Source organism: Phodopus roborovskii, unplaced genomic scaffold (genome assembly GCF_943737965.1).
Source record: "Phodopus roborovskii unplaced genomic scaffold, PHOROB, whole genome shotgun sequence".
Lineage (NCBI taxonomy): Eukaryota > Metazoa > Chordata > Mammalia > Rodentia > Cricetidae > Phodopus > Phodopus roborovskii.
In genome coordinates, this window is record NW_026126571.1 from 884264 (window position 1) to 896652 (window position 12389).

Consider the following 12389-nt stretch of genomic DNA (forward strand, 5'->3'; position numbering starts at 1 on the left):
AGAGGTTATTCTAGAGAAACTTTTAACTTGAGAGCAACTTTAGATGTTTTAGAGACTGAAAGTGTCTGAATTTTTTAAAAGACTGCAGAAGTTTTAAAAGTTGGAAAGTTTTATACTGTGATACTGATGTTAACATGTGATTTGGGGAGGTAAACAAGCAAAGAAAGATTATGCCTTAATAAGCAATGTGTTTGTGTCAAGTTGAAAAGGGGCCAACTGTGCTGGCTAGTTTTTAATGTCAGCTTGATGCCAACTAGGGCCATATGGAAGGAAGCAGACTTAACAGAGAAAATGCACCCATAAGAATGGCCTACAGGCAAGTCTGCAGGGCATTTCCTTGACTGATGATGGGTGTGGGAGAGTCCAGCTCACTATGGGTGATGCCACACCTCGGAAGGTGCTTGATGATGTAAGAGAACAGGCTCCGCAAACCATGAGTGAGTAAGCCAGTAAGCTGCACCGTATCAGCGCCTACATCTAGGTTCCTACCTCATATGAGATCTTGTCAGACTTCCCCCAGTGATGAATGTGCGGAGGAACCACATGATTCCAAGTGTCTGTGACTTTGTAAACAGCAAGGGACAATATTTGAGCCTGTATTTTCAAATTTGTCAAATGCAGGGCTTAAGTGCAACAGGGAGCCTGGGTAGAAAGGGGCTGCTTAAGGAAAACTTATCTGCACGTTAATTTGGTGTGATGAAACCACTCAATACACAGTCCAAACAATACAATTATACCAAAGAGAGCACATTTAAATGTCTGGTTTTAGAAGGAACTATTTGAACAGCACAACAAAATTAAGAATTTCAAATTTTAGCCAAATTGCATTACCCCCAGTGATCTGACAAACTTTAAAGATATGTAAGACCTCCAAGCCTTTTACATATTCCCAATGAGGTAATTCTGTACATCTAAGACCCTGAGGAAGTTCTTTGAAAGTGTTTTAAAATCTATTGACCAGAAGTATTTCAGTTTCAGAGAATTAATCTAGAGAGAGAGAGAGAGAGAGAGAGAGAGAGAGAGAGAGAGAGAGAGAGAGAGAGAGAGAGAGAGAGAGAGAGAGAGAATTTTACTTCAATGTATTCCTTACCTTTTCCAGTTCTATGTCTTGAAATGGGAATTGTCCTACAACCTTTTTATATGTCTCTTCACTCGTTACTGGTATGGGACTGTAATTGTCAGAGTCAAGTATGTTTCTATGAAAAACAAAAAGGAGAGGGAGGAGGGAGGGAGAGAGAATTGTTACTTAACACAGAGACTTTCCGAGACAATTTAATGATTGTGTGTTTACCACACTTTCAAATGAACACCTCCCAGTCCTTACTACACTCCTTCTACAATTCAGCCATTATGGTCTAGGCATTTAAAAACGAGATCAGAGAGAAACTAAGCTCTGAAACAAGAGGAACACGACTGTAAACATGACCTTCTAGTGTCTGTGATTGTGATTTACAAATGGGCAGAAAATTAAAGGCAAGTAGAAAGTGAATGAGAAGAGAATATTGGAGCCTATCATTTTAATAAGATACCCTGGATAATAATCACAGTTTTAATTGTGTACAAAATAGTGTATTCTAACTTAGGAAACTGTCAGAGAGAAAAATAACTTATTTTTTCCCCTTGATTTTACAGTTCTAGCCTATCCTGGAACAAGCTTTGTAGACCAGGATGGCCTCAAATTCCCAGGCATCCACCTGTCTCTGCCTCCCAGGGCTGGAATTAAAGGTGTGTGCTACTACCACTTGGCTGGAAAAATAACTATATTTCTTCTCCTCTATCTTCTGCTAATCACAAATCTTTTCCAGTAATATGTTCTTTTCTCCTTACAATATCTCTGAAAGCAGAAACCCATGAAAACACAGAATGCTGTGGCTATTCCATGTTGCCTCTACTACTTGCAGAGATAACCAAACCACAAAAGCAATCATCAGCATTAGATACATCTGGGTTCTAGAAGTGTATAGGTTTACATTAATATATGGATGAACTGTTATGAAGGGTAAGATTAAAGATGAGGGTGAAGGTTTAAAAATAAACTTGAAAACAAGGTAAGTTGACAAGGTGATCAAGCAACTGGCAAGAACTCTTGAAGTAAAGGAGAGACTGGGATTCCAAAGTGGTTTGCACTGAACCTGTATGTTACTTTGGGCAGTGGAGCCAATTCCATAATACTAGCCCCACTGACCCAGGAGCACAGGAAGCCCTCTAACCTATAGTGTCTTCTTCAAACTTCTTCAGAATGCTTAACTTTCCATTGTGGAGGTCTTTCTCCTTGGTGGTTAGGTTTATTCCAAGGTTTCATTTTTGTTTGTTATGTATAATGGATGATACAGTGATGATGTAGGGGAATTATTACCATGAGTTCTTTCTCATCATGCTTGATCATAGAATATAGAAAAGCTGTGAGTTTGTATGTTGACTTATGTCCTGCAACAAGAGATGTATACCAACGAAATAGTCCCAAGAGGCCTATGCTGGGATGAAATGTTCCAAAATAATTTCTCATTATTGTACACCTGTTGCAATAACTACTTAAATAACATGCTTCAAATATGAACTGCAATAAGCCAGTTCTTTGTTTATGAAAAATAATGATGAGTTATCAAAAAGTGAATGGCTCACCAGTGAGCCAGGCAGTAGGACACACCAATAATTTCAGCACTTAAAAGGTGGTGGAGGGAAGATCAGAAGTTCAAGGTTACCCAGGGACACATTTTCCTAAGGCCCTACTATTCATGATGACTTAAATACCACTACCAAACTAAATGTGACCTTCACGAAAAACAAGATGTATAAAATAGAGTAACAAGATAATTTGCATGATGTGAACCAATATATCTGCCTTTATCCAAGGAACAAAACATAACAGACAGGCTATGGGTCTTTCCCAATACAGCAGGTACTAACATACTGACACAGGATACCTTGGAAGATCGTTTTTGCAAATCATTGCAACTCAACAGACTTCTGAATCATAAATTGGAACACTTAAAAAAATATAAGCCACATGCTCTTGGTGCTCATTATATCTGTAAAGTCTTGTTTATCTCCTCAGAAGATGCACATGTATAGGGCAGGGAAGGACAGGAGCGGGAAGACAACTGAAGCCACCAACCTGAAAACACCCGCCCACTTCTTCAACAGAGTCTCACTATACTGGTCTCTGATTTCTAAAAGCATATCAAAAAGTTGATTCACAGGAAAACCATACACCTGGAAGAAAATAGATTTATTTTAAAAGGAGACTTGTCAAATAAACAAAAGTAAGATTGCCAAAAGATGTTTCATTATTTAAACAGCAATGAAAAAAAATGACATCAGAATTGCTCATCTTTACCTTGTGTTTAGCTCTCAAAAATTCAAAGATACACATCAAAATTCCTCAGTTAGTCATAAAAAGGAAAATGATTAAAAACTTAAGCCAACATATACTCTTGGATGAGTTTGACCTGACTGCCCAAAGCAATTCTCCAAGAACAGAGAGAAAGTGCAGTTGCTACCATCTCACTAATATCTGATGCTACTCTAACATGGTTCAAACCAACCATCACTAAATATATGGTAGTGGAACACATTACAAGGTACATGGGTGCTATGTTGGGATCACAAACACTTTGAAAAGTCTAATTTTTCAAATAGGGCAAGCAATTTTCTTTTCTCTAAGGGAAAAAAGGGAGTAGGAACTATTTAAGAGAGCATAACTAGTCAAGATAAAGCTTTGATTATTTCTATAAAGAAGTATAAATATCTAGCTCCAGGAAAATAATAAACATTAAAAACTCAAAGGAGTGAGCCAGGCTTGAGAGAGAACACAATAATTCATAGCTGATGGAAGTGTCAACCATGCACGTACCTGAAGTGTGTCAGCAAAGAGTACAATGAGGTTCTTCAAATCTAACACAAGGTTTGGATCAGAGCAGTAGGACTAAGAGAAATGGGGAAAAGGGAGGAAAATATCTCATGAAAAAGTTACATTTTTACTATGACATTTTCGATGACACTGTCAAATGCACCAGCTGGTAAAGGCATCTATTGGAGGAGTCTAACCATTTCTTAGCACAAGGTAACAACAGAAGAACTAAGGAAGGGGGCAGGGTTCAGTAAGATGATCTAAATCTTTATTATGTGGAAAAATGTTTTGAGATTTATTAAAGAAAAAAACAAAATGGGGCCAGTAAGATGGCTCGGCAATCAATAAACTAAAATACAAAACAAATTTTTGAAAAAACCAAAATGGATAGATTATTTTAAAATGAGCAACAATGAAATAATTTATATCAAAACTTGTGTTGTGTGCCTAAAGACATTTTCAAAATAAATATTTGCCTTTCTTGTTATTCAAAATTTAGAAAAAAAACAAGGCTGAAAATAATCTGACCAAACACTGCAGTGATGACACGATTGAAAATAATGCCAAATAACCATAATCATCTAATAAAATAAAATGAAGAAAATTAAAAGTGACAAACTGGTGATGTAAAAAAGACATTAAGACATGAACCCCCAGACCTCAGGTATAGTGGGGGAGGACAGCTAATGGAGAGAGAAGTAGGAGAAAATGAGAGGGAGGAGAGGAAGGCATGTGCGACCAGGAGGATTGAGCCTGGTTAGGAATGGAAAATAGGAAAGAGAGAGAGAGACAGAGACAGAGAGAGAGAACATAAAAGAGGGGAGCCAATATTGGTTTGAAGATAAAGTTGAACACAAAGAAAGGTCGAGGGAACTACAAGACTGCTCCCAACTAACAATCTCAGCTTCCGTGGAAAGGCTATCATAAATGCCCTTCCCGGAGAGTGAGATCAACAACTAACTTCTCCATGGAGTCCTCAACTAATGCCTGTTGAAAACAGGAGCAAACACCCATACATAAACACTGAGTCAAACTAGAACCCAGAAGCAGATGGAGAGGACAAGACCATGCGGTAGAAGTACATAGAGACAGCTTACCTGAACAAGGAGGAGCTAAGGGCCACTAGACTGATAGCTGGGAAGCCAACAGGGGTCTGACTCAGACCCCCCTGAATATGGGTCTCAGCCAGAAGGTCTGAGCAGCCTAAGAGACCTCAGACAGTGGAGCCAGGATGTATCCCTGGTGCACAAAAGGACTTTGCAAACATATCCCCCATGGAGGGATAACTGCCTTATTCTAGAGATAGGAGAGAAGCCCTAGTCCCTACTTCACAGGACCTGTCAGATCTACATGACCCCAACTGGATGGCATTCCCCTACATATTGTATTGTGGTGGGGGGTTGGGAGGGGAGGGTGTTTAGAGTGCATGGGAGAGGGTAGAGAGGGCAAAAGGGAGGGAAGGAGGGGAGGGAGGGCTTGGGGGGAGGGAGGGAGGGAGGGAGAGGGAACTGGGATCGACATGTAAAATAATAAAAAAAAAAAAAAAAAAAAAAAAAACGCTTTGACTCCAAAATTTAAGTTGAAGAACAAGTTACTGGGGAAAAGTATTTCTATTTTTGTTTCCACAGAAAATGAAAAGATGTGGATTCCTTCCAGACTAATGTGGTTTGATCACACCAGACCGCCTGAAACAGAGTACAAGCTGATCCTACATTCCAAACAGCTGGACAAAACAGCCCTACAGACTACAGCTAGGATATCTGAATCTTCTTCGAATCCCCCAAGACAGCGCCCCTTACCAGCAGGAAGTAGTTTGGAAAGAACGACGCCCAAATTCCCAAATATTGTGTATAAATGTTTGTTTTCATTTAATTGGACTTTGTTATATAAAATTAAATAAAAAATACTCTATATGCATAAAAAAAAGACATGAAATCAGTAAGACAAGACAGGCATCTTAGGTAACTAATTATACAATGAAGAAAAAGGTATTAAATAGGGGATATAAAATAACTATAAATAAACATGAAACAAAAATTGCAAACAAGTACCATATATAACCTTGCCTATACACATCTGATTACTTACCTGTCGTGGAAAACAGTTTCCACAGGAAGATTAAAGATTATATGCTACTAATTAAAATTTTCATCAATTCTCACATGCCAATCACCACAGTTATAACTTTGTTATTTGTTCTCCATGTAACCTCTCAGGATCTGATGGTAATATGTGCAATGTCCCCATAACAAGGACATATTTGAGTTTCTCCTATTCCCATATGTTTTTCCTCTAGGTATATTGTTCCTTGTAAAGGACCCTTGTCTTTCTGATGTCTAAAGTAATATCAATACAAAATAGCCCTAACCCTGCTGTTGGAACTCTTCTACTTTATTTACTTTCTACACCGTTTGCTTCTCCTTATGAAAAAACTGCCCAAGGCACTGTCATGGTCTACCTATCCTATGCTTACTGGGTTGTTGATATAAATGGACCTACTCAAGCCACCTTATTTTAAGTTTTCTATTTACATGTTTCTATTTTTCCCATTTTTCCTTCCATGTGTTTTATTGGAAAAGATCTTTTAATTATCTGGAAGTGGGCATTGAAGCCTGTTATTTGAAATAATCTGGTGTCCATTAAATACTTCCGAATGTAACTTACCTTTGATCTGACTAATTAATGTGACAGATATGATGAAGAGTTTGCATGTCTGTCTGTCTGGATTTGCTGTCAGTTTCGTCCCTGTCACTCAAAGACTCGCTCCCATTTTACTTTTCTATTACTACAGGCCCCTTATTGGGCACTGTATTTTCTCAATCTCAATCAGCTGTATTCCAGAGTCTCTGTTACTATCCATGTTTCTTAGCTATTCCTCTCATACTTTCCACCTCTTTGTGAGTACAGGATAAACTTCTGACTTCGGCTTTGTCTTCTTGAGCATGAAATGACATTGAGTATTAATCTCTGAATTAAAGTTGTCTATCTGATGCTCATAAATTTTCAAAGAACAATTTTTATCTTGGATTTGGCTTTCTTTTAGTGTCTTTCCACTATTTTCTTACATCCTTTAGTGTTATGAATAGAACATGTACAGGAAAGGTAACAGCTGTAACTGTAATTGTGCCAGGCCCAGTGAGTACTAGCCCCTTGCTAGAGACTCTCAGATATGCTCCCCAGAGCCTCATTGCTCCCACTCGGGAAGAACGTCATGACCCCAATGACAATCATTTTCACCTCTTTCCTTGTTTTTCACTTGTAGTTTCCTTAACTGATAGACTTCCTTGCTGAGCTCTTACTTGCTGTTGGCTTAAAATATTATACATTCAATTGTAAGGGACCCACCCTGCCACTAATAAAACTACCGAGACACTGACTGGCACGAAATTAAACGTATAGATTAAGAAAGTCTTATTTTATGCAAATATCAGTGAAGTGGTACTCCTGACATAATGAACAGGGACAGTGAAGGAGTATCACGGACAAGTGTTCAAGGAACACTTTAAAGGTTTCAATAAACTGCCCACCATCCTGCCTGAAATGCCTCTATGAGTTAAGTTTAGCAGGTGGTTGGCAAGCAAAAACATAGACACCTTAGCCTAGGCAAGCAGAGAGGAAGGTCAATTGTAGAGCTAGCAGCAAAGATTATAACATTGACTACAGCAATCCTTTAGCTATATGCATACGTGTGTATAGCACATGAGGCATTTTCTGAATTAATAAATATGAAGCACATAACAATGTACTAATGATAACGTCACTTTGTACCCAGTGAGAATGAAGTGTATGAAATGGGCAGACAAAGACTTATGGACAGATGTGAGTGACTGCTTCTTACTGCAGATAGCATTAACAAGGCAAGCTCGGTGTTGCGGAACTCAGAAATCTAAATGAACCATTCCCACGATCTTCAAATCGGGACTGCCAAAGATATATATACATATGTCAACTTGAAATCAGCACAACACCAAAGAGTATGCAGATTCTCAGTGATAAATAAGAACTTTCTGGGGCATCCTACGTACCGAGTGGGTGCGCAATGCTGCGATGGTCTTTGAAAGTGCCATTTCCCACAGTTCATCAATGTAAGCTCTATTCACTAAGCCCTGGGTTGTATGCAAAATGTGATCTTCAACAACAAAAAAGCTGAGATTGGGAAGAAAAGAAAAGAACAAATGTCAGATGTTACAGTTGTTATACCTTGACCACTACGCTTTGATGTTCATATCTGCCCATTAACTCAAAAGGAATTTTTTTCTGAATGAAGCTACTAATTATAATAAATGAAATTACTTGACATGTTGAGAAAGTATCTACAATCATATTAATATCTTAGACACTCTACCAAGACTGAACTTTCATTTCAAATGAGTGTCAACCACACAGCCCAACAATTGGAAAGAGTGGCACACACAACCTACTTCCAATGTCATTTTAAAATACAATACACTTCAAGAAACTAAAGCAGACAACAAACACTAAAATTTATAGATTTTTTTAAGAGTTCAAGGTAATATATATCAAAACAATTCTGCAAATCAGACCTATAACCCCAGTAACTCAGGAGGCTAAAGTAAGACTTGCCTAAGCTAAAGAATGAATTTTAAAGTAACTTTATGGACCCTTGCCTCAAAATAAAAACTCAGGCTGGGATATTTTTTTTTTAATTATAAACTTCCATTTTAAATTCCATTGTTGTGGCTTATTGTACATTTTAAACATATCTTCAGTTATCCTGCTCACTCAAATCAAAAGAAAACTTAGAGGATTTTTAAATTACCCAAATCTCTCTCTCTCTCTCTCTCTCTCTCTCTCTCTCTCTCTCTCTCTCTCTCTCTCACACACACACACACACACACACACACACACACACACACACACGAAGGTCTCATGGAGCTTAGGCTGGCCTTAAACTGCATGTGTAGCCAACCGCCTGTGTTCCCTGTGCTGGGAACATTATAAATATGTGCCACCACACCTGGTCTTATGCAGTGCCGAGGATCAAACCCATGCATGCTAGGCAATCACTAACAGTAGCTATATCCTTCAACCCTCAATGATAGGCATAATGAGAGTTACTCATTACACTGAAGCAATAACCTGTTTAATACAAGTTATTTTAATGTAACAGTCATACTCACAGATTTCTTAATCACACGTAGCTGATTTCAGACTGGCAAAGAGCCAAAGAGTTGTGACAGAGGTGCTAAATTCTTCTAGGCCTATAATATTTTACTGTCTGGAAAAATTCTGCCAGTGTGGCTGATTATCTTGTTCCATATTGGAACAAAGAATGGAGAAACAAAACATCAAGTATAATAAAATTATGAGTCCATTTTCATTTATTTTATCACAAAAGTGCCCTCCAAGAAGATAATGCTGAAACCAGTATGCTGTATGTTTAGTTGTTTGTTTATTTTTGAAAAGCATTATCTCTATGCAACCCAGGGTGATGCCCCTCTCTCAACCTCCCCAAGCACTCACTGACTTACAGGTGTGTGGTACCAGAAGATGTTCCTTTTAAATTATAATAAGATTAGAACTAGATCTTTTCTTTTGAATTTGCCAAAAGAATGGAATAAAATTTCCCAAGTAAAGGTATATCTTTTATAAGTATAGAAACTCAAATATGTACCTACCCTACAATTTGATTGAAATACTTCCTGTAGCCATCTAAAGTTTCATGCTGCAACAAAGAAAGCAAAATTAAAGTTTCTGTGTTGTTACTTTAAGATGTGAAAAATCAATTACTTACTCTCAGGAAGCTTAATCTCACAGACTACGAGGTAATAATAATAATAAATAATAATAATAATAATAATGCCACAATTCTGCATGTTAACAATGTGAATGAAAGAACCTGATACATACCTAGAACTTAGAATAATGGATGGTACATAACAGTCAAGAAATATTTATTGCTATTCTTACTTCAAAGCAGATCCACCAAAGTTATGTTAGACTGACACCAAGCAGATACGGGCAGTTTCACATGCATAAGCTTCCAGACACAGACACAGATGCACACATGTGCAGCTACCAGAAAGAGAAGAATAAAAGCACGGAAAATGCAAGTAGCAAGCCTACCATGTTTGAGGGAGGCTGGAGAACCAAACGAGCCTGTTTTCGCCTCTGTTTTCGGTAGTAATTTTCAAACGTTTCTCGGGCACCCTGTAAAACAAGCAAGAGGAAATAATACAATTGAGTCAATTATCCTTGAAATTGAAAAGAATGCAGTCAACTTCAGGTATAGAATTTGAAGAAGACCATATATCTCAAAACCTACTATTGTAATAATGATAATAATCACAGATGATAAAAGCAACTATAACCATTATTGAACCTAATCACCAAACCCTGAAGAATAGACAGAAGTGACCTTTACATGGTCAGAACACAAGCTTCAGCAACCAAGGCTGGTTTCTGAGTCAATAATCACAAATTCATAAAAATGAAGGTAAAACAAACAACCTTAAAAGTTGTAGTAAGCAAGAAAATGTCCCTTCAAAACCAAATAAAACATTCCAAAAGGAAGAATGCCCAGGATGAAAGACAGCTTTCAAATCATTCATGATCAAAGGGTCAACAGAAAGTGGGAAAAGCTAGAGCTAGGGATGGCAAATCCATTTCTTAGGTGAAGTCTTCTCAGGTAGACAGAACAAGAACAAAAAGCCAAACGATGCTGAACACGTACCTAAAGAAGAGAAGGTAGCTATCCAGAAAGAACCATCAAAGAAGACTCTGACAGGTGGTACCAATATCTAATTCTGGTGAATTATTTCTATACAAAAATTTATTTCTCTTTACTTCCTAGTACTCTATTAGTACCAATTCATGTAAACCAATGCTGACTTTAGAGTTGGATTTGGCTTTCCTCCTCTAAATTCAAGCATGTTTTTAAAATAAAATTCAGAGTTTCTGTCTTATATCAAACAAGCAATTGGTATAAGATAGAAGAAAATGAAATCTAGGGAGTGTCATTTGTCTAAACTCGGTTCTCTCTCTGAAATCCTAATTTCCCTCATACTTATTTTCATCCTTATTGTTGCCTTTCCCAGTATGCATACCTATAAAAGTTGAAATTTCTGTGTTGATATTAATTTTTAAGTTTTCCACAAGGAACAATTAACAATTCCTAACAACAATCTTTGAACTCTCCAGAAAGAAGATGGGACCCCACTTTCTCGATTCCACTTGATCCAACTTGAAGCCTTTGAACTGACACACACCACCCTAAAATCGATATGGGACTATATTGCTCTAGACATCTCCAGACGCTCTTATTACACTCTGGCCAGAGCTTCAGATAAGAACTTCAGTCAAGCATCACCTGCCACACAGAGACTAGCTACAAGGGTTACTGTTAGTCCTATCGTTGCTTTAATTTCCTTTTTCTTATAGGATCCCATAGAGCCATCGCCATCCCATTTCAACAGGAAGTAACCCTTTCCCCTACTGTTGGCATTAAGGGATAATATTCCTGCATAGGGTTGGTTTTTTAATTATATAGGATTAGGTATGGAAGGTGATGGTCAGACTCAGGTATCTCATTTAGATAAGTTTAAGAGTATGGATGGAAAAGGTATGGTTAAGATGGATATAGGTAGATTAACATAGCTTCTTGTAAATTATCTTAGTAATTATTAGCTATAGACAAGTTACATTGTTATAGATTCTTGTATGTTGTAACTTATGTAAAATTAAGTTTACATTCCTTTCTTGAATAATTTGTATATATGAAGTTTTGTGCACAAATATCTTTATCATATTCTATGTATGTATGATTTTATATATGTTTAAGATATTTTGTATAAAGATGCAATTTAGGCGATTTAGAATATTTTTTATCATGTTGCACTATTCAGTTCTACCTCTGGTCAAGACATTTCAATTCTACCTCTGTTTCACACACACACACACACACACACACATATACATATATGTATATATATATACACATATATACATATATACATATATATATATGTATATATATATATATGGCTTAAATCATTGTCCTTGCTAAATTATTTTGGGAAGTTTCAGCCATTTGTACAGCTACATTCCTGAGTATTACAGATTATCATCACCCATGTTTCTTATACCTATGAGACTCATTAGACATAGATGTCTGATCTTCAAACACTTCACAGACCTGCAGAACATGGCATTTAAATGGTTTAATATTAGTGCTCCATTGACATGAGACACAGTAGCTCCTAACAGCTGAACTATCCCTGAGAGTATGTTGGGCACTGATGTCACTCTTTCTGGAGTCCATTCTCTCTTCTGCTAATGGTCTCTTGGGCAAATAACTGCCCCCACCTCAACTGCTGACTTTGGACATGCTGTCCTACTGTGCTTGCAGGAGACAAACACAGAAGACTGCTGAACCTTGCCATGTCAGGGTAAGACATTCTTTAGTCAGTCAGAAACTCTAGGCCTTAGCCAAAGCTGGCTGCCCCTACTCTGCTGTGAGACTTAAGTGACTGTCCAGGTAGCCTGATATTTCTCTCTTCCCTGCACCTTTTGGAAGTTT

General features: G+C 37.6%; 1 protein-coding gene across 1 annotated transcript in view; it reads right to left on the reverse strand.

Annotated features, from left to right (window-relative positions):
• Exoc6b (exocyst complex component 6B) overlaps nucleotides 1-12389 on the reverse strand; it is a 369762-nt gene that overhangs the window by 172949 nt on the left and 184424 nt on the right. Inside the window, exons 9-14 of the mRNA XM_051203059.1 lie at nucleotides 9938-10021; nucleotides 9490-9536; nucleotides 7876-7996; nucleotides 3854-3925; nucleotides 3116-3213; nucleotides 1091-1196 (exon numbers count right to left, since the gene is read on the reverse strand). Of these exons, the coding sequence (XP_051059016.1) occupies nucleotides 1091-1196; nucleotides 3116-3213; nucleotides 3854-3925; nucleotides 7876-7996; nucleotides 9490-9536; nucleotides 9938-10021 (528 nt within the window). The remainder of the gene's footprint in view (nucleotides 1-1090; nucleotides 1197-3115; nucleotides 3214-3853; nucleotides 3926-7875; nucleotides 7997-9489; nucleotides 9537-9937; nucleotides 10022-12389) is intronic.